This window comes from Dromiciops gliroides, chromosome 5, assembly GCF_019393635.1.
Source record: "Dromiciops gliroides isolate mDroGli1 chromosome 5, mDroGli1.pri, whole genome shotgun sequence".
Classification (NCBI taxonomy): Eukaryota; Metazoa; Chordata; class Mammalia; order Microbiotheria; family Microbiotheriidae; genus Dromiciops; species Dromiciops gliroides.
In genome coordinates, this window is record NC_057865.1 from 59,576,146 (window position 1) to 59,598,873 (window position 22,728).

Here is a 22,728-nt window from a genome sequence, read left to right on the forward strand (position 1 = left end):
AACTAAAGATGTTTCTTTTGTGAAGAGAGGAATAGGTAGAGGTAGGGCTCCATCTTTTTTGCATCAAATAATTATATTTTTTGTAATCATCACTATTTTAGTTATGTTATTCTGCCATGAATACCAACTCTGCACCTGCAATTTGCAAGTTATTAAACCCAAACTGCAAACTTGCTTTGTAACCGTGCCTGCTATTTTAAACATTACCTACTGATACATTCTAATTTCAGTGGAAAGTATGTGGCTGGTAGACTGATGTAGATGAAAACTAAGTTAAACTACTATCTTTATGACATTGATCTTATTTGGAATCAAATGCTGTGCTCACTTGGAGGGGATTTCACAGCTTGACAGTACTGTGTCCTGTTATGCTAATTAAACAACCAAGGTCCAATTCATTTTTGTTTATAAGCATATAAAAATACAGCTCCCTCCCATCTACCTAAATAATAAAAATTCCCAGGGTAGTTTTGGGAAAATAAAATATACACGGAGTCCTGAGTCCAAAACGCATTCAGGTATCTCTTGGGATTAAGGAGTTAAGAGCCATGCACACGCCATAAAGCAAAGGGCTAGTTTAGGTGTTATCACCAGCCCTTCCATGTGTAACACTAACACATGGTTTTGGCCTCCAAGATGAAGATGTATTAACGTTCATTTGTCATTGCAGCTCACGTAAATGGGTCGCTGGATTTGGTAGACCTTCTTTCCACGTGGTCTACTAACTTTAAGCAGTTTCCAGAATGGGAATTAAGCGACTAGAAGGGCTGCAGCAGAATTGATAAGTTTAGCAGAACCAACCACAAGGAGCCATGCTTCATTACCCCACCCTCCATTCTTAGGAAGCCTAAAGATATCCCCAACGCCGGGGCTCTTAAATGAGTAAGTGTTCGGGGAGGATTCGTTCAGGTAGACAAAATGAGGGAGAGGCCACGGATGTCGTTTTCATCCGCGATTCACCGGGTATCAGCCACTACCCTCATCTCTTGCCATGGCCTCATTGGCAAGCTTGCAGGCCGAGGAAGGAGGAGGCTGACCTGACGCCCCCTTCGTGCGCGTGCACGGCCCGGCGCGCTCCCAGCCTCGCGCTCCAGCCTCGGCTCTCCACGGTCTGGGCTCCCTCCCATCCTCCCCCACCCCGCTTCACCCTCTGGGATAGGAATGGGGGAGGGGAAGGAGACGAGCCGAGGGAGGGAAGGGAAAAAGGAAGCCGCGCCGTCATGCCGGCGGCGCGCACGTCCTGCTTCCCCAAGCCCTCCCCCTTTCCCCTTCCTCCTGGGGGCCGAGGCGGGCGCGCACGCCGGATGACGCTGAGGAGGAAGCGAGCTCCCTCTCTCCCCTCCCAGGCTCCCCGCTGCCCCGCGGGAGCCCCCCAGTGCGCCTGTGCGGAGGCCTAGTTGCTATGTGTGTCCTCTCCAGGTTCCTGTGTTAGCATCCCGGGTGGAGGTGGGGAGGGGAGAGAAGGAGAGGAGGAGGAGGAAAAGGAGGAGGAGAGGAGGGGGTGGGGAGGGGGGAGGGGGGGGGAGGGAGTCAGCACGGACATGGCTCCTGACTCCAGTGCAGAACGTGAGTGACTGAGCAGCAAAGCCCGAGTGAGCGAACAAGGAACGGGCGGGCGGGCTCGGGCCTGGGGTGGGGTGCGGCGGGGGGGGCGGGGGAGGGGGAGGCCGGCGGCGAGGCTCGCGGGGAGGAGGGGGTCCTCGTGAGCTCCCTCCCCCCTCAATGGTCGTTCTCCCCTCCCCCGCAGATGGTCTCTAGCGACCGGCCCGTGTCACTGGAGGACGAGGTCTCCCATAGTATGAAGGAGATGATTGGAGGCTGCTGCGTTTGCTCAGACGAGAGAGGCTGGGCCGAGAACCCGCTGGTTTACTGCGACGGGCACGGCTGCAGCGTCGCCGTGCATCAAGGTAAACACCCAACCGCCCGCCGGGCCTCCCCCAACCGCCACCCCGCCGCGCCCCCGACCCCCGGCCGCCCGGCCCGGGGGCGCCGGGGCCCAGGGCGTGTGGCCGCGCTGTCAGGGGGCCGCGGGCTCCCCGCGGCGGGGTGGGCGGCGGGCGGGCGGCCCGGCCGGGCTCGGGGGGCGGGGGCCGCCGCGGGCGCCCCTCCTCTCGGGCCGTCTTCCCGCCCCTTCGCCTCTGGCTGGCTGGCTGGCTGGCTGGCTGGCAGGAGCTCCGCAGACTTCCTGGGCTGTGCGGACGGGAGGGCCGCTGGGAGGCGGGGGCTGCCGGGCTGCTCGGGGTTACGAGGGAAGGCGGCTGCGGCGGAGCCTGTGGCGCCCGGGGCGGCGGCTGCTGGGGCTGCCCGGGCTGTCGCTGCAGCTGCCGCCGGGGCTGGGCGCGTCCGGGGCCGCTGCGGGACGCTGGCGGCCGACCTGGGCCGGAGCGCGGACTGCTGACCGGAGGAGACGAGCCTGGTGTCAGTGACTCAGGAAGTAGTTGGCTTAGGATGTTTGTTGGGGGGGGTCTTTGATCCTGGCGAGTTGTGGGCTCCTCCAGCTGAGGGTACACACGTGGGGGAGGGGGCTGCGGAGGGCTGTCACTGAGCCCTGTGGCTGGCGACTGGAGCTCGCTCTTTGACGGGCTAAAGAAATCAGGCTGAAACGGTTCGGCTTTAACCACCCCTACCCCAAGTCATCCGACCCTGTGTGTTTTTACACAATCCCCGGAAATCTTTGCAGGTTGAGACAGATGAGTTAAAAAGGAACGTGCGATTTTTACTTTCTGAAAAGCATCCGGCACCACAGTGATATAAGCAGGAGTGATCTGGTGCTCATGTTCCTTTTTAAAGAGGTAGAAACGAACTGTTCTTTTTGAAGAGTTATATTCTATCAAAAGAACAGACTGAATTTAAGTGTTAGAAAACAAGAAAATAGTGATCTCGCTGCTTTGGAACTGAGGTTTTTTTGTATTACGTGGAGTTACGATTTCTACGGATAATTATGGGGGAGTGTGACCTATACAGTGTAAATTTATCATGTAGTTGTCTTACTTCCCATACTTAAACATTAAATGTTACTGCTTTTTTCCCTCCCAAGTCCTCTTCTAGACAGTGTAACTTGGGAGAATTTGATTCTGTGCTCTCAAGGTACATTTTCTGAGTAAACAAGGAAAGGACAATTGAGATTTGACTTTTAATACATTGTAATTTACTTTTGACATATTTTCCCCTTGCACTTAAATATAACCTATATTTACAAATGCTTAAAGTAGTGGTGTTAGTAGAGCAGAATTGTGTTTAGTAGTATGGAAACGTTCCCCATTTTTTCAGGTGACTAGTTCAGTATCTTTCAGCAATGAAGAGACATGTTTAAGTATTACATAAACAATTTAATACAAGAATGCTGATCTAAAAATGGAGCCTCTGACAACTTTGAAAAATATACTTAGAACTGAGTTGTTTGTATGATTCTATTTTTTAGTATGAAGGCATCATGTGGGTATGAGATGTTGGTAAAATTGCTTTGCTAAATTGAAATGTTTAATAGACTCTTAGCCGGGGACATTATATATTTTGACCCATATTCTTAATGCTTAGAAATTTGACATTGGTAGAAATCTTACAAACTAGCCACCATGATACATGTTTTTTTGAAAATGTTCAGTTGTATTTTGAATTATATAGTATAATCTGTCTTACCCAAGCACTAATTTGTGGACAGAGGTTGAGGGCTTACAGTTGATTGCACACCTGCTGGGTTCTTTGTACTGTTGTTTTTAATCTTCTGATATTGTATATATCTTTAAATCTGAGGTTTATCGTCACATTTATTACTAAATTCATTAAAATCATGTAGTTGAAATTTTGAGTCAATTTATGGCTCTAGCTTTTAACTAGTTTAAGATTTGTATGTATGCATTTAGAAATAAACAAATAGAATGATAGTCATTCAGAGCAGTATGTTTTCAAGAGGTTAGAGGCATTGGAGCCAACTATGTATTTCCATTTATATATTTAAGGTTAAGGTTAAATAATATTTTAGCATGACATTTCATTTTTTCTTTTTGTCCTATTAACTCAGTTTTCAAAGATGTTTTGAAAATCTTTTCATGTAATCAAAATGCAATGTAGAATGTTTGCTATGACTAAGTTTAGGATGAAATTCTGAATTTTTGTTTCACAGAAAAATTTCATAAATTGTGTTAATTTTGACATACTGGTCTTTCCTTTGCAAAGAGCTCTTTAACATGAGTGACATATTTTGGTACTGATTAAAAAATAGTACTATGTTTAAAATATTAAGTATATATATATATATATATATATATATATGAAATATTTTGTTTTTCTTGTTAACCAGAATATTCCAAATCCTCATTTATATATTCTATTCTATTGAGTAGTTATAGTAGAACAGTTTTTTAAAGTGTTTTAATTTTCTGTGATTTTTTTTGAGGTTTTTATATATATTAACCATTTTATTTTCATTCTAACAGCTTGCTATGGCATTGTTCAAGTACCCACTGGACCTTGGTTTTGCAGGAAATGCGAGTCTCAGGAAAGAGCAGCGAGAGTGGTAAGGGCTGTGTTCATTTAAAATATTAACCTCTTGTAGATATTACAGTATCTACAGAACCTTGCAGTTCTTCTGTAGTTTTATATTGTCAAGTTTCTGTTTAAAGCCTTATATAATTAATTTGGACTGAATATTGAAATGTGGCTTTTAAATAGATGTGAAAAAACAAGATACTTGGAAATGTTTGAACAGCTCAACTGTTTCTTGACTCTTGACTTCCTTCGAATACCTACTAAAAGTAGTAAAGTTAAAATTAGGATTCATTAGCAATTTTTGTGGATTGAAAAATCCAGAAATGGAGATAAAGGTCGAATCATCTGGTCACATTTGAGCTTTTGACTGGATCTTTTCAAATGAGAAAATATTCAGAATTGCATTTTAGATTCTACTATTTTTACTAAATCTGTAGACATGTTACATTAGTCACATTTAAATGCCTGAAATGATCATCTATTGCCACATTTGACATAGTAATAAAAATCTTTTTCTGCTCTTTATAGTATTCCTGTGGTAGAATGATAAAAGTAGTCTTTAGTAATATTTTTGGGAATACTAAAGAGATAGATTAAGTTTCATTTATATTTGTGTATTACCTTATGCAGTGTGATCTTTCTTTGCTCTTAGGTGCTCTTAGTTTTTTGGGGTGAAGAAGTTGGTAGAAAATAGAAAAGCATTCTTACTCTCTTTCCAGGCCTCCAGCAAAAGCAGGTCACACTTTTGTTTCTGGGCAGTGTTTGGTCACTAAAGAGTAATAAGTGCATTAATTGTCCAGAAATATATTGATCTCATAGCAGTATCTGGTGTGTATATTCTGTTAAGAGGAGGAGAGACACAAATATGACTAGAATAGTAGTATAGGAATTTGGCTATAGTAAGAGAAATTAACCTTAAAATTTTGATGACTTGGAAGGTTATTTTTTTTTTAGTCTTGTTTGTTTATGATTAAAGTGATGGGTTGGGGGAACACAGCAGAAAGGGTTATAAAATTCTTTTGCTGGGTGGGCTACATAATGTTTATAGATACTATTTGGAAAACTAACAGATGAATAAGGGGGGAAAATAATAATAACAGCTAACATTTATATGATGCTTACTCTGTGCTAGGCACTGTGCTAAACATTTTACAATTATTGTCTCATTTGATTCTCATAACAACCCCGGGTAGTAGGTGCTATCATGATACCTGTTTAATAGATGAGGAAACTGAGGCAGACAGAAGTTAAGTGACTTGACCATGGTCACACAGTGTCTGAAGCCACATTTGAACTCGTCTTTCTGATTTCAGACCTGGCTTTTTTATCTACTTTGACACCTAGGAAAAGCAAAGGAGAATGGGATTGGAGGGGCATTTAGAGGGGAGAAAGAGAGAGAAAAGAGAAGTGAAGAACCTCTAGTATCTGTTTTAGGTTTGCTATACCTCTTTTTATCTTTCATCAAAGAGCAAATATGTTTGATACAGTGGATTATCTTTCTTTGATGGGGGGAAGCAATGAGGGTTAAGTGACTTGCCCAGGGTCACACAGCTAGCAAGTGTCAAGTGTCAGGCCGGATTTGAATTCAGGTCCTCCTGAATCCAGGGCCGGTTCTTTATCCACGGTGCCACCTAGCTGCCTCCTAGAGTGGATTGTCTTTAATAATAATCTAGCTATTTTGCCTTCTGAAAGATCACTATATAGGAATGGAAAACATTTTCTAGAATTTCTTTTTTTAATTAGTATTCTATTTTTTCCAATTATATATAAAGACAATTTTAAACTTTTTGGTTTGTGGAATTTAATTTAATTAAATGGTGATTTATTAATCAACAAGCATTTACTTATTGCCTACCATATACCAGGCCCTGGGGCTGCAAGGACAAAATGAGATTTGTCCTGCTCTCTGGGAGCTTAATTTAGTCTTGCTCAGGGAAATTCTAACACATGTACAGGAAGGTACAAAAAGAGATACCAGAGAGTGTGGGATGGAAGGCATTGACAGCTGTGGGAAACAGATGGGTCCCAAACCTGACATTCAGTTGCATGGGACCTGGATAGCTCGGTAGCATCTCCAACTCTATGTGTCCAACCCAAACACATCTTGATCCTCCTTCACAGGATCAAAGGTCAAGGACTAGAAGGGACCTAGAAGAGGTTACAGAAGAGGAGCCTACAGTCCTAAGAGGGGGCAGTGCCCAAGGTTACACAGGTAGTAAGCAACAGAGGCAGGCAAAACAAAAATTAACCTGAAAATAGTATGCTTCAACATGCATTCAGACTCCATCACTTCTTTGGATTTGGACAGTATTTTCCATCATGAGTGCTTTGGAATTGTATTGGTGAAAGGAGCTAAGTCTTAATTCACAGTTGATGATTGTACAATGTTGCTGTTACTGTGTACAATGTTCTCTTGGTTCCGCTCATTTCACTTTGTATCAGTTCATGTAAGTCTTCCCAGGTTTTTCTGAAAGCATCCTGCTTATACTTTTTTATAGTGTAGTGATATTATTCCATTACATTCATATATTGCAGCTTGTTCAGCCATTCCCTAGTTGATGGGCATCCTCTCAATTTCCAATTTTTTTGCCACTACAAAAAGAGCTGTTATAAATATTTTTATACTTATAGGTTATTTTCCCTTTTGGATCTCTTTGGAATACAGAGCTAGTGTTGTTGTTATTGCTGAATCAAAGGATATGTAGTTTGATTGCCTTTTTGGCGTGGTTCCAAATTGCTCTTCAAAATGGTTGGATCACTTTTATCAGTTTTCCCATATCCCCTTCAACATTTATCATTTTCCTTCTTTCATATTAGCCAATCTGATAGGTGAGAGGTGATGTCTCAGAGTTTTAATTTGTATTTCTCTAATCAAAAGTGATTTAAAATGGGGGTAGCTAGGTGGTATAGGGGATAAAGCACTGGTCCTGGATTTGGGAGGACCTGAGTTCAAATATGCCCTCAGACACTTGACACTTACTAGCTGGGCAAATCACTTAACTCTTATTGCAGGGGTGGGGAGTGGGGGAGTGATTTAGACTAGCATTTCTTCATATGACTATGGATAGCTTTGATTTCTTTATCTGCAAGCTCTCTTTTCATATTTTTTGACCATTTCTCAATTGGGGAATGGCTTGTATTCTTACAAATTTGACTCAGTTCTCTATATATTTGAGAAATGAGACCTTTATCAGAGATACTTGCTCTAAAGATTATTTCCTAGCTTTCAGCTTTCCTTCTAATCTTGGTTGCATTGGTTTTGTTAGTGCAAATACTTTTAAATTTAATATAATCAAAATTATCTATTTTACATTTTGGCATGCTTTCTGTCTCATTTTGTCATGAAATCTTCCCTTCTCCATAGATCTGACAGGTAAACTCCTCCTTGTTCTCCTAATTTGCTTATGGCATCACCCTTTATGTCTTATAAATCATGTACCCATTTTGACTATATCCTGTCTATAATAGTTTCTGTATAACTGTTTTCTGGTTTTCCCAGCATTTTTTGTCAAATAGTGTGTTCTTATTGCAGAAGGTGGGTTTTTTGGGTTTATCAAACACTGGCTTACTATGGTCATTTACTACTGTGTTTTGTGTACCTAATGTATTCCACTGATCTACCACCCTATTTCTTAGCCAGTATCAATTTTTATGGTTGCCATTTTATATAACAGTAGAATTTCTTTAGATCTAAAAAGAATAGGAAAATGAAATAGTAATACCTTGCTGTTCTAAAACTTTTAAGAACTTTAGAGAGTTGTATTTTAAAAAGGCAATATTTTTGGAAAGGAGAAATGAATTTTCTTTCATTCAGCAGATATTTTGAATGCCTATTTTATGTATGGTACCATGGGTTATACGAAGAGGAATAAAAAATGGTCATGGTTTTCTAAAATTTATTCACAGTCCAGCATAGGAGATGCTATTCAAAGTATAATGCGACAGAATTTATGGCCCCTACAAACATAAATTTCAAAACATATAGAACCGGGGCAGCTAGGTGGCATAGTGGATAGAGCACCGGCCCTGGAGTCAGGAGTACCTGAGTTCAAATCCGACCTCAGACACCTAACACTTACTAGCTGTGTGGCTCTGGGCAAGTCACTTAACCCCAATTGCCTCACCAAAAAAAAAAATTCTTTAAATTAGAAATTTATGTTTGTGATTTGTGTATCCCCTATCACCATAATAACTTTATAGTGGAATTATTATTTTATTTTGGGGGGGCACTTTTTTCTAGCCTACTTCTTGACTTCTTACTTGATATTAAAGACTTTTAGTGTGTAACACTTTTTGAGGGAAGGAATTAGGATGGTTTTGTTAACTGCTTTCTGCAAGTATTGAATATTGTGTTTCTTCTAAGATCTTGGGTCGGTTTAGGCTAAAATCTCTAAGCTTTCAGTCCTGCCAAAGTGGTCTGCTCTAGGGCAGAGTCTGGTTCCTGCCCTCCTGAGCTCTGCAAGTTCCTGATCTTGGTTTGGGTCTGAGCAAGTCTGCTACCCTTGGTCCCTATTAGGCAGCTTGGGAAGCTCTGCTGATTCAGAGAAATAGAATTGCAGACTTTTTTTGGTCTGAGATTTCTGCCCTTGTTATTACTCTGAAGGCTTCAGTCGGGTCTAGAAGTTGGAACCGAGACCCTATTCTGTTCCTGTAGGGTCTGAGCCACATAGCTTCTGTTTGTTTCCTATGGCCACCATTCGCTATCACTAAATGCCATATCTGGATGAAGATCCCTCCATCATTCTACCTTGGATCTGTGATTTGGGACTAGGTTGAGGGTGACAAAATTTCCATTTGGCACTGGTTCCTGTAGGAGGTCATGGTCCCTTAGTATGAATCTGGGACTTTGTCTTAACCTGGTGCGACACTTCTCCCAGTGCTGGGATGTTTTATGTGCACATTTGTGGTCAGATCTGTGACGAGTAAAACTAAATCACCTTACCTGCCCCCCAGTGTGGGGAGAAACTAGCTAGGATTTATTTATAATTAGAAGCTTCAGCAACAGTTTAGGTATTAAGGATTTATTAAAGGATATTAGAAGTTAGTAAAGAGAGAACATGTTTCTCTAAAAGAATGGAAAAACCTAGCTCAGATCTATGCTTGAGAGAGAGAAAAAGCTGCCTTCACCTAGCAGATCACTATTCCAAAAAGAGCCTCACTCAGTTCAACCAGAAGCTCCCTGTGGGACCGGAAGAGGAGCGGTCCCCACACACAGCTCCAAGCTAATTGGCTGGTAGTATTTAAGTCCATTGATTGCCATGACTTAAAGGTGGTCCATGAATTGTGAGGCTACTTCCAGGAGGCCAGTTCGACCTCAGAAAGGTCGAATGCTTTCTCGACAGGGGGCTCTGAAGAGTAATATTCTCACAGATCTCATCCCCAGGGTCAATAGACTTCTTTGTTCTCCTCATATCAACCTGGGTTAGAAAAATGACTTCTTAATTTTTCAACTTGGATTTCTTTTAGAATTCAATCAGATTTATTTTCTAGAACTTTTTGGAGGAGTTTTGGGGGGAGAGCTTCTTCCTACTCTGCTGTCTTAGCTCCTGGATGAGGTGAATGAGAAAAGGTTTTTTTGGCCAGGGGTGAGGGGGGGTAGGGGGGTGGGAAATGAGGGTTAAGTGACTTGTCCAGCTAGTAAGTGTCAAGTACCTGAGGCTGGATTTGAACTCAGGTCCTCCTGAATCCAGGGCCCGGTGCTTTATCCACTGTGCCACTTATGGCTTTTATCTAGGATTTGAAGGTCTTTTCATAAGTTCCTTGGTTTAGAGAAACATGAACAAAGGAGCAGAAGCAGAAAAAAGATGGAACCATGGGAGTATGCATTGAGAATATGACTGGAAAAGGTACTAATTAAGTAATGTTAGCTACTGTGCTAAGCATTAGAGATACAAAGAAAGGCAAAAAGTCCATGTTTTCAAAGAGTTTAAAGGCACTTACATTCTTTTTGAAAATTTCTAATGGATGTTTTGTTTTGTATGACATCTAAATTTCCTTCCATGTGCTTCTCCCTTCCCCTCTGAGAGAATAAGTCCTTTTATTTAAGGACTTAAAAAAAAATTAACCCTAAACCCTCATGTTGAACACATTTAAAAAAGTAAAGCCTTCAGTACATAGATGCGTAATTTGGAAAAACAAATTCCCAGATTGGCCATGTCTGAAAATGTACCTGGTTTTACTACATTTTAAATCCATTAGCACTCTGAGAAGAGGTGAGTGGCAAGTTTTGTCTTTACTCTTTACTAAATTCATTTTCTTTGGGGGGGGGGCAGGGCGGAGAGGGTTAAGTGACTTGCCCAGGGTCACACAGCTAGTAAGTGCCAAGTGTCTGAGGCCAGATTTGAACTCAGGTCCTCCTGAATCCAGGGTCGGTGCTTTATCCACTGTGCCACCTAGCTGCCCCCTGTCTTTACTCTTAATTGAACTTGTGGTTTATCATTTTAATGATCAGAGTTCTTTTTTTTTTTTTTGGGAGAAAATCTTTGCAACAAGTTTATCTGATAAAGATATCACTATAAATATATATGTGTGTGTACATATATATACATAATATATGTGAAAAATTGAAACTGATAAGAATGAGAGCTGTCCACAATTGATCAATGGTCAAAGGATATGAGCAGTTTCCTTTTCTTTTTTTTTAAATTAATAAAGTATTTTATTTTTTTCCTGTTACATGTAAAATAGTTCTCAACTTTTGTTTATACAAGCTTTCCAATTTCAGATTTTTCTCTCTCCCTCCTCTCCCTCCCCCGTCCCCTAGACAGCAGGTAATCTGATATAGGTCTTATATATATACACACACATAATAACATTAAACATTTCTGTATTAGTCATGTTATAAGAGAAAAATCAGAGCAATGACGAAAAACCTCAAAATAGAAAAACATCAGCACCAAAACCAAAAGAAATAGTATGGTTCATTCAGCATCTATACTCCACAGTTCTTTTTTTTCCCTGGATTTGGAGATCCTCTTCTATCATTAGTTCCCTGGAACTCTTCTGTACCATTGCATTGGTGAGAAGAATATAGTCCATCACAGTAGAATGATCAGAGTTCTTAAGTCTTTCAAAGTTGTTTTCTGTATAATATCGTTATCATTGTTGTCCTAGTTCTGCTTGCTTCAGTCCGAATAAGTTCATAGCAGTTTCTTTTGAAACTATCCATTAAAAAATTCCTTATAAGTCTGATAATATGCTATTACATTTATATACCACAATTTAACTGTTCCTCAAAAGGAGGTTACCCCCTGAGTTTTGCAATTTTTGGTTATGATTTAAAGAGCTGTTATAAATATTTTTATATGAATAAGTCCTTATTATCTTTCTTTGATTTCTCTGAGGTGTAGGCTCAATAGTGATTATCAGTGGGGTCAGATGATCTGCACTATTTGGTAATTTTCTTTGCATAGTTTAAACTACTCTCTTTAATGGCTGGACTAGTTCACAATTCCACTTAGTATAGTGCACTGTGATACCTGTTTTTTCCACCATCCCGTAACAGTCATCATTATTCTCTTTTGTTGTCTTTGCCAGTCTGGTAAGTGTGAAGTGAAGTAGAACCTCTGAGTTGCTTTAATTTGCATTCTCTGGGGGTGATCCAAAGTATTTGTTCATTTAGTTGTTGATAGCTTGTTTTTCTTCCTTTGAAAAGTACTTGTTCATTTCTTTTGATCATTTATCTCCTGGGGAATGGCTCTTCTGGGGAATGGCCTTCGTTTTAAAATTTTGAAATTTGAATCAGTTCCTTATGGACTTTGGAAATGAGACCTTTTTCAGAGAAACTTATTGCCAAGATTTTTCCCCTTGTTAACCTGTTTCTCTTCTAAATTTCTACTACATTAAATTTGTTTATTCAGAAACTTTTAAGTTTTACATAATCAAAATTGTGCATCTTATCTTGTGTGACCCTTTCTGTCTCTTGTTTAGTCATGAACTCTTCCTCTCACACTATAGGTTTGAAAGGTAATACCCTCTTTGCTTTTTGAATTTGCTTATGATGTGACCATTTTTATCTGTCATGTGTCCATTTGGAAGTTATCTTGGCATGTGGTATGAGGTGTTGGCCTAAACCCAGTTTCTGCCAGACTGTTTTTTAGTTTTCTCAGAAGTTTTTGTGAAATAGTGAGCCGTTTCAGTGCTGGTGTCTTTGGGTTTATTAAAAAACACATTGCTGCTGTTTGTTTGCTTCTATATGTTGTATTCCTAATCTGTTCTAGAGATTGACCCCCCCCCCCATCTCTCCCTTTAAAAAACCCATGCCAAATTGTTTTTGATGATTATTGCTTTTGTAGTACAATTTGAATTCTGATATTGATAGACCCCTTTGCTTCCCTTTTTAAAAATTATGAACCTTGTGATTCTTTTTTTTTTTTTTTTTTTGTGGGGCAATGGGGGTTAAGTGACTTGCCCAGGGTCACACAGCCAGTAGGTGTCAAGTGTCTGAGGCTGGATTTGAACTCAGGAACTCCTGAATCCAGGGCCGGTGCTTTATCCACTGTGCCACCTAGCCACCCCTGAACCTTGAGATTTTTGACCTATTTTGTTCCTTTATATGCATTTTTTAAATTATTTCCAGCTCTATAAGACATTCCCTTGTTAGTTTGATTGCCATAACGTTGGATAAGTAAATTAATTTAGATAATATTGTCCCTTCAACTTTGCTGAAATTATTTCCTTATCTAGCTAGCCATTCCTTGCACAAAAATAAGGCAGGAGGTGGGGAGGGGGAGAGAAGGGGAATGGGGAGGGAAGGGGAATGGGAAGCACTTCAGGAAAACAAAGCAATGCATAATTTAAGTTTTCACACCCTTAGTTTCCCTGCCTCTTCAAAGGAGAATATACCTTTTCCTCACCTCTTCTCTGGGCTCTTTCTTTTTTTTTCCTTTTTTTTTTCTTTTTTTAGTGAGGCAATTGGGGCTAAGTGACTTGCCCAGGGTCACACAGCTAGTTAAGTGTTAAGTGTGTCTGAGGCTGGATCTGAACTCAGGTCCTTCTGACTCCAGGGCCGGTGCTCTATCCACTGTGCCACCTAGCTGCCCCCTGGGCTCTTTCTTGGTGATTATATTGATCGAGTTTTCTTTCCATTTACATTGTCATTTTGCTTACTATTTTTATTTCTGTTTATTACTGCATCAGTTCATATAAGCCTTTTCATACTTATCCGAATTTTGTTTCTGAGTTTTTGCTATTTCAAAAAGAGTGTTAGTATAATAATTTTGATTTTGTGAGATCTTTTTACTTTTATCTTTGCCCTCCTTCTGGTATATACTCAGCAGTAGTATTCTTTGGTCAGAGCATTTGAATAGTTTATTTAATTTTTGTAATTTTGTTCCGGGTTGTTTTCTGCAACGGTTGTACCAATTATAGCTATACCAACTATGCATTATTGTACAATAATATACCTTGGGAATGCAAGATGGGTTTTTTCTTTTTTGGTGCTTAGTATCAAGTAACCATACTACGTGTTTTAGAGACAGACAAGTTCAAACATAGTTCTTGTTCTCTCATAGCTTAGACTCTTGTAGGGGAATGTACAGAAATATTTATAGCTGCTCTTTATGTGGTGGCAAGGAATTGGAAGTTGAGGGGATGCCCATCAATTGGGGAATGGCTGGACAAGTTGTGGTATATGAATACAATGGAATACTATTAGCAAGAGGAGTTCATAGAAACCTAGAGGGTCTTGCGTGGGCTGATGATGAGTGAGATGAGCAGAACCAGAAGAACATTGTACACAGTATCATCAACATTGAGTGTTGATCTACTGTGATGGACTATATTCTTCTCACCAATGCAATGGTACAGAAGAGTTCCAGGGAACTCATGATAGAAGAGGATCTCCAAATCCAAGAAAAAAAACAAACTGTGTAGTATAGATGCTGAATGAACCATACTATTTCTTTTGGTTTTGGTGCTGTTGTTTTTTCTATTTTGAGGTTTTTCATCATTGCTCTGATTTTTCTCTTATAACATGACTAATGCAGAAATAGGATTAATGTTACTATGTATATATGTGTGTGTGTGTGTGTGTGTATATATATATATATATATATATATATACATACACACACACACACACATACATACATATATCCTATATCAGATTACCTGCTGTCTGGGGGGGGGAAGGGAGGGAGGGAGAAAGCTTGTATAAACAAAAGTTGAGAACTATCTTTACATGTAACGGAAAAAAAAAAAAAAGAATCTTGTAGGGGAAATGAGATCTGAACAGAATCACAATAATACAAATTAGAAAACATGAAACAAAAATAAAGTTCTGTGAGAAATTTTGGGAAGTAACTAATAATTGCAATGTGTGGGGGCAATAGAAATATTAGGAGGTGAATATGAAAAAATATAGTGAAGGAAAATTAAGCAGTGTAGAAGAAGAGGTCACAGTCAATTATTACTCCCAGGTTTGAAGCATGAGTTACTAGGATTAAGGTCAGAATAAAAGAAGAGGAGTTGGTTTGGCTTGGAAATGTGTTCTGTTTTTAGTATATTGAATATTCTGGAAAACAATTTGGAACTAATAATAATGATAACAACAATAATAATGATACATAATACATAGTGTTTAAATAGTACCTACTATCTACCAAACACTGTGCTAAGTACTTTACAAATACCATTTATTTCATTTGATATTCACAAAAACTCTGGGAGCTAGGTGTTCTCATCCTGATGTTACAGTAATCTAACCTGTTCATATCCTTTGACCCAGAAATAACTTTCTGTGCAAATTTGAGACTGGTGTTATGGAGAGAAGTTGGAACTGGCTGGAGATAGAGAATGTTTTCCTGGTGGAAAAGAGTGCAAAAGAGGGATAGGAACTAAAGAAAAGAATCCTGGAAATGCCTCTGGAGGTGGAAGGGAGAAAGGAATTAGAATTGAGTTCTACAAGAAGCAGAGAAATAGCATCATATTTTGCAGGGGTGGTTTAGGAAGGCAGGAGAGTGACAACAAGAAGGAGACTATACCTTGGGAGGTACTAGGTTGCCCCTTATCAGAGGTCATCAAGAAAGACCAGATGACCACGTATTGTGGATATTATAGAGGGGATTCTCAATGGACCTCTGAAGTCTCTTGAAACACTAAGGTTCTTTGTTCCTTAAATTCTGGGGGGTTGCTGAGTTAAGACGAGGTTTGTGGATTAAGAAATTAATGGTTGTTTTTGAGAGTAATTTCAGTAGAGTGTAGGGGGACGGACTGGAAGCCTGCTTTTGTAGGTAGGTAATAGAAGAAAGTATGCATGATGAGAGAGTTTTGTCAGTGGGTATTAGTGATTCTCAGGGGCAGCTAGGTGGCACAGTGGATAAAGCACTGGTCCTGGATTCAGGAGGACCTGAGTTCAAATTACTAGCTGTGTGACCTTGGGCTGGTCACTTAACCCTCATTGCCCCAGCCCCCCCCCAAAAAAAGGTATCTCTGTTAATCTTAAAATTATTTTATTTTTTTCCAGTTACATGTAAATATAGTTTTCAACATTTGTTGTGTCCCCCCCTTTCCAGGGCAATGAGGGTTAGGTGACTTGCCCAGGGTCACACAGCTAGTGTCAAGTGTCTGAGGCCTGATTTGAACTCAGGTCCTTCTGAATCCAGGGCCGGTGCTTTATCTACTGCGCCACCTAGCTGCCCCATAACATTTGTTTTTATAAGATTTGAGTTCCAAATTTTTCTCCCTCCCTTCCTTTCCCCCTCCCCAAGGCAGAAAGCAATCTAATATAGGTTATATATGTACAATCACCTTAAACATATTTCCACATTAGTAATGTTGTAAAAGAAGAATCTGAACAAAAGGGAAAAACCTTAAAAAAGAAAAAAAAACAACAAAAAGAGTAAAAATGGTATGGTTTGATCTGCACTCAGATTCCACAGTTCTTTTTCTGGATGTGGAGAGCATTTTCCATCATTAGTCCTTTGGAATTGTCTTGCTTAGTAGAGCTAAGAAATCTTAAATCTTTCGAAGTTGGTTTGCTTTAAAATGTTGTTTTCTGTGTTTCTTTTTAAATTCTGGATCCACTGCTTTTTATTATACAAAACTTTAAAAAATATAATCATATTCTTTTACTTATGTCATAATCAAATTTTTATATACTACAATACGATTTAAAAAATTATCATCTCTTTACAATTGTGAAAGGAATTACTAGGAATTCGGAGTTCAGGAGGTTGAGAATGGGAAGAGGGGAGGGCAATGAAAATAGATTCCCTCTCCCCCCCCCCCCCCCCCCCCGGAAATTTAGAAGTGGAGAATAGAGGATAGGAGGATAGTATATGGTTAGGGATAAATTGGATCATTGCAAAGTTTTTGTTTTGTTTTTGCTGGAGTGGAGAGATCGGGGAGGGAGGTGGTAAGGATATGGGATACCTGAACCTGTTTGTAGGCTGATGAAAGACTATAAAGATTGCATGAATGAAAGGAGATGAATAATGGATCACGTTTGTGGATGGGAGAGAAAAGAGATGACATAACCGCTAAAGTCTCTGCTAGACACTAGACGTGAGGGATTTGACTTGACAAGAAGGGCCATCTCCTGAGACTGGCGGGAAAGAATGGGGAGGACATTGAAAGGTTTAGAGGAGGGGAGTTGAGGGTTCATTTTGATTGCCTGAGCTCATTAAAACAGGTGCCTACCTAGGTCATCTATGGAAGGTACTGTTAGGATTTTGAAATGAGAAGGCAGTTGATATAGTATTAATAAGGAATTGTTGTCAAGTAGTGAGAACTCATTAGATATTAAGTAAACATAAATTCATAGTGCATCAAGTCAGAATGACTTCAAGAATTTCTTCAGCATCACTCAGCAATTTGGGTTAGGAACAGAGGAGGTGGATAGTAGAAGTTTCCCAGGGTTGAGAGGATTAGGTAGGCAGGATTTACTCCTGTGTCCCACACCCTTCCCCTCCCCCCAAATAAAAAAAAGTGGAAGGGCAGGATTTTGGCAATAAGAGGAAATTGAGAATTTAGGATATCAGCATTTTTGAAAGGCAGAGCATAAGATGAAGTGGAATGGAATAATAGAATAGCATAGAAGATGAAAAATTTAATCAAGCATGAGGTTAGGGTGATAGTAAAGAATCCAAGGATAATGTCAGCTGGAGAGAAAGATGGTGAACCAGATGCCAGAATGATTTCTAAAGAGGTCTATACTGTTAGGTAGGAGCTTAGGGAGATGACAAGGGAAAGGATTGGGAAGAAGGTGAGTAATAAAAGAAGTCAGTGAAACTTGATTTTGTTTGTTTCAAGAGGGTTGGAGGACTTTGTGTTTGTTGATAAATATCTTGTGTTTTCATTATGATTTGCTTCAATGATCCTTGATAAGAATGAATTATAGGCTACTGCCTATAAGTTTGATGAAAACTAGAGATAGAGAGCACAGTATTCAGAAATACAAAACCTTGGGGATGTGGGTAAATGTTGCAGGCCTTGGAGCTGGGAAGATATGAATTCAAGTCCCACCTCTTGACTCATGCTGGGAGTGTGACACTGGGAGAAAATCATTTTACCTCTCAGTGCTCTGGACAGCTCTCTAAAACCCACCCTTGCAGAGAAGGTGGGTCTCTAATTCATTACTGACAGTATGTGCCTCTAGGCATGGGAGAGATAAGGAAACTCTAGTTGTCACTAGAATCTTAAGTAAAATTGCAAGATAGCTTGGTGTAGTGCTTAGAACTCAAATCTAGGGGATTGGAGACCTAACATTCAAATTTTACTTTAGACACTGATTAGCTGTGACATGGGGAATAAAAATATTGTATTATCCATCTCATAAGAAAGAGCTTTGAAAATATTAAGGCAGTATATAAAGTGAGTTATTAAATATGTAAAATTTTGTCTTAGGCCCTTTCCTCCCTCCTGAACTACTCTCCCCTCACTCCCTTCTGTTTTCTTCTTATAAAATTACCCCATATAATCTGAGGCATAAGGTAGGTGGCCTAGTGAATAGAAAACTGGAGTTCAAATACTGCTGTAGATACTTAATAGCTTTGTGACTCTGGAGAAGTCACAACCTCTGTTTGCCTCATCTGCAAAATAAGGTTAATAATAGCATCTATCCCTCAGGGTTGTGAGGATCAAATTCATGATCATCAAGCACATGAAAGTGCTTTGCAATTATATGTGGTAATAATCTAAATTCTGTTCTCAGTGGATTGGTAAAGTAATTCATGGTGAGGTGCTGATGACTGATAAATTAATCCTGGAAATATTTGCTTGTTAAGGACTGTGTTTTTGGTAGAGATAGGGACTGGACCTGTGATTAGGAATTCCTAGATGTCCTTTACCAGTGGAGGTAAGAAGGTTCTCTATAATTTGTAGTCTTTTATTTTTTGGCAGGGCCATGGGGGTTAAGTGACTTGCCCAGGGTCACACAGCTAGTGTCAAGTGTCTAAGGCTGGATTTGAACTCAGGTACTCACTCCTGAATCCAGGGCAGGTGCTTTATCCACTGCGCCACCTAGCTGCCCCTAATTTGTAGTCTTAAGAGAGTTGCCTAGAACAGTGGTGACAAAGGGCTGCAAATTGACTTAGAAAAAAGCAAATATTATCTGTGTATTTTAATTTATTTTGTTAAACATTTTCCACTTATATTTTAATCTCATTCCAGCAGTTCTTGGGAGTTTTTCAGACTTCAGGTTTGACACTTGTGGCCTAGAGCAGGGCTTGTTAAACTTTTTCCATTTAAGACCCTTTTCGCCTGAGAAATTTTTACACCACCCCAGGTAATATAGGTATATAAAATACCTTTTAGTACTGCCAAATTTTTCTCGACTCCCATATTCAGTTACCACAGTTTAAGACCCACAGACCCACAGTTTAAGAAGCTTTGGCCTAGGGCATTGAAAAGTTAAGCTTCTTGTTCAGGTTTTGCATAGCCAGTATGTGTAAAAGGGGGAACTTGAATTTGAATCCTCCTTGGTTTTAAGGTTAGCTTGCTTTAGTTATTTATATGCCTAAAGGAATCTAATCTGAATATGTGAGAGAGAATATTTTAGGTCTTTTTATGGAGAGAGGGGTTTTGGACCTATCTACCCATTTGAACTATAATACTCTCTAACTGCCAGATTTCTTGAGGGCTTAGTGTCTGATTTTAGTGTCTTACTTTTTTTAATCTCTTGTAACTTGTTCCTATCTCCAAGTTAGTTGCTATTTTCTATAGTCCTCTGTGATTTCCTGCTTTCCTTCAATCTTTATTCTCAAAGATTTCTTTCCAGTTTTTGATATGTTAATATCATACCATTCTGGGTTTTTGTAAGCTCTGCAATCCTATGGTTTGCATGGCAGTATACTATGCTGATATTTTCCTATCTTTATGTTACTCTAAAACTTAGCATTTCTTCTACCTCTCAAAAGCTGCTCCTTGGCCCCTTCCTAAAATTTTTCATTGGAAATATTCTTTCCCAAGGGCAGCTAGGTGGTGCAGTGGATAAATCACCAGCCCTGGATTCAGGAGGACCTGAGTTCAAATTTGGCCTCAGACACTTGACACTTACTAACTGTGTGACCATAGGCAAATCACTTAACCCTCATTGCCCCAGAAAAAAAATAAAAGAAATTTTCTTTCCCATGATTTGAAGTCTTCTAAATCAGTTTGACCTTAATTTTCATCTTGCATTGTAGTCTTGCATATACATTAGCCTGCTGAAATTTTCATTTAAATGTCCCTTAGAGTCTAAAATTTATTGTGTTTAAAGTTGAATTCATAATCTTTTCCCTGCAGATTAATTGCTTCTATTGTTTTACCAGTCATTTATGGGTATTGTGAATGTCCTAGTTATCTAGGAACAAAATCCGAGTCTTTTCTTTAACTGCTCACACATCCAGTCTATTACTAGTACTTTTGATTCATCTTTGGAAATGTCCCTCATGCATGTCCTTTACATTTTTATTGTCACCTTGTATGTCTCACCTTCCCCCCAGTATAGGTTTTTATATATCTTAGATGTTGAGGTTTATCATGTATTTAAATGTTTTTAATGGATTCTTTTTTCTTTATTTAGAATTTTATTTTTCTCCAATTACATGTAAAAACAGTTCTAACATCCATTTTTAAAACTTTGTGTTACAAATTCTCTTCCTTTTTCCCTCCCTCCCCTTTAAGAAGGCAAGCAATTCAATATAAGTTATACGTGTGTAGTCATGTAAAACATTTCCATATTAGGTTGTGAAAGAAAACAGACAAAAAAAACCCTCAAGAAAAATAAAGTAAAAACATTTATGCTTCAATCTGTATTTGGACACTATAAATTCTTTTCCTGGGGTTGGACAGCATTTTTCATCATAAGTCCTTCAGAGTCGTCTTGGATCATTGTATTGCTGAGAATAGCCAAGTCATTTACAGATGATCATCTTATAATATTGCTGTTACTTTGTACACAGTGTATTATACTTTGCATCAGCTCATGTAAGTCTTTCCAGGTTTTTCTGAGAGCATCCTGCTCATCATTTCTTATAGCACAATAGTGCATCCTACACCTATTCTTTGCCACCAGAAAAGAGCTGCTATAAATGTTTTTTGTACATATAGGTCCTTTAATTTTTTGGTTTTTTTAATCTCTTTTTAGGTACCTACCTAGTAGTAGTATTGCTAGGTCAAAGAGGGTTTTATAGCATTTTGGCCATAGTTCCAAATTGCTCTATAGAATAGTTGAATCAGTTTACAACTCCACCAACAGTGTCTTTTTTTTTTTTTTTTTTTTTTTTTTTTTTTGAGATATTTTATTTTTTCCGTTACATGTAAAGATAGTTCTCAACTTTTGTTTATACATGCTTTACAATTTCAGATTTTTCTCCCTCCCTCCCTCCCCTCCCTCCCCCCTCCCCTAGACAGCAGGTAATCTGATATAGGTTATATCTATATATATCTATACATATACATATAGATATATATATACACACACATATATATACACATAATAACATTAATCCTATTTCTGCATTAATCCTGTTACAAGAGAAAGAATCAGAGCAGTGATGCAAAACCTCAAAATAGAAAAAAAACCAACAGCACCCAAAACAAAAGAAATAATATGGTTCAATCAGCATCTATACTCCACAGTTCTTTCTTTCTTTTTTTTTCTTGGATTTGGAGATCCTCTTCTATCATGAGTTCCCTGGAACTCTTCTGTACCATTGCATTGGTGAGAAGAATATAGTCCATCACAGTAGGTCAACACTCAATGTTGATGATACTGTGTACAATGTTCTTCTGGTTCTGCTCATCTCACTCATCATCAGCTCACGTAAGACCCTCCAGGTTTCTCTGAACTCTTCCTGCTCATCATTTCTTACAGCACAATAGTATTCCATTGTATTCATATACCACAACTTGTCCAGCCATTCCCCAATTGATGGGCACCCCCTCAACTTCCAATTCCTTGCTACCACGTAAAGAGCAGCTATAAATATTTTTGTACACGTGGGTCCCTTTCCCCCTTCCATGATTTCTTTGGGCAAAAGACCTAAAAGTGGGATTGCTGGGTCAAAGGGTATGCACAGCTTTATTGCCCTTTGGGCATAATTCCAAATTGCTCTCCAGAATGGTTGGATCAGCTCACAGCTCCACCAACAATGCATTAGTGTTCCAATTTTCCCACAGCCTCTCCAACATTTATTATCTTCCTTTTTTGTCATTTTAGCCAATCTGATAGGTGTCAGGTGGTACCTCAGAGTTGTTTTAATTTGCATCTCTCTAATCATTAGAGATTTAGAGCATTTTTTCATATGGGAATAGATAGCTTTGGTTTCTTCATCAGAAAACTGCCTGTTCATATCCTTTGACCATTTCTCAATTGGGGAATGACTTGGATTCTTATAAATTTGATTTAATTCCCTATATATTTTAGAGATGAGGCCTTTATCAGAAGCACTGGCCTCAAAAATTGTTTCCCAGCTTTCTGCCTCCCTTCTAATTTTGGATGCATTGCTTCTGTTTGTACAAAAATTTTTTAATTTAATATAATCAAAATCATCCACTTTGCATTTTATAATATACTCTATCTCATGTTTGGTCAAAAACTGTTCTCCTTTCCAAAGATCTGATAGGTACACTATTCCTTTCTCTCCTAATTTACCTATGGTATCACCTCTTATGTCTAAATCATGTATCCATTTTGACCTTATTTTAGTATAAGGTGTATGATCACCAACAGTGTCTTAATGTCTCCTTTCCCCAATATCCCCTACATTTGTCATTTTCCTCTGCTGTCCTTTTATCCAATCCAGTAAGTATGAGTTA

At 39.3% G+C, this 22,728-nt stretch overlaps 1 protein-coding gene across 3 annotated transcripts in view; it reads left to right on the forward strand.

Moving 5' to 3' along the window:
* Window positions 1-1,516: 1,516 nt before the first annotated feature.
* The window catches only part of MLLT10 (MLLT10 histone lysine methyltransferase DOT1L cofactor), a 233,364-nt gene continuing 212,152 nt past the window's right edge, over window positions 1,517-22,728 (forward strand). For 2 of the 3 annotated variants that reach the window (XM_043967036.1, XM_043967039.1), the window contains exons 1-3: window positions 1,524-1,592; window positions 1,748-1,907; window positions 4,437-4,516. In XM_043967036.1, coding sequence (XP_043822971.1) covers window positions 1,748-1,907; window positions 4,437-4,516 — 240 coding nt within the window. In that variant the 5' untranslated portion in view covers window positions 1,524-1,592. Of the gene's footprint in view, window positions 1,593-1,747; window positions 1,908-4,436; window positions 4,517-22,728 lie in introns of all 3 variants that reach the window. The other variant, XM_043967037.1, reaches the window with a different exon arrangement.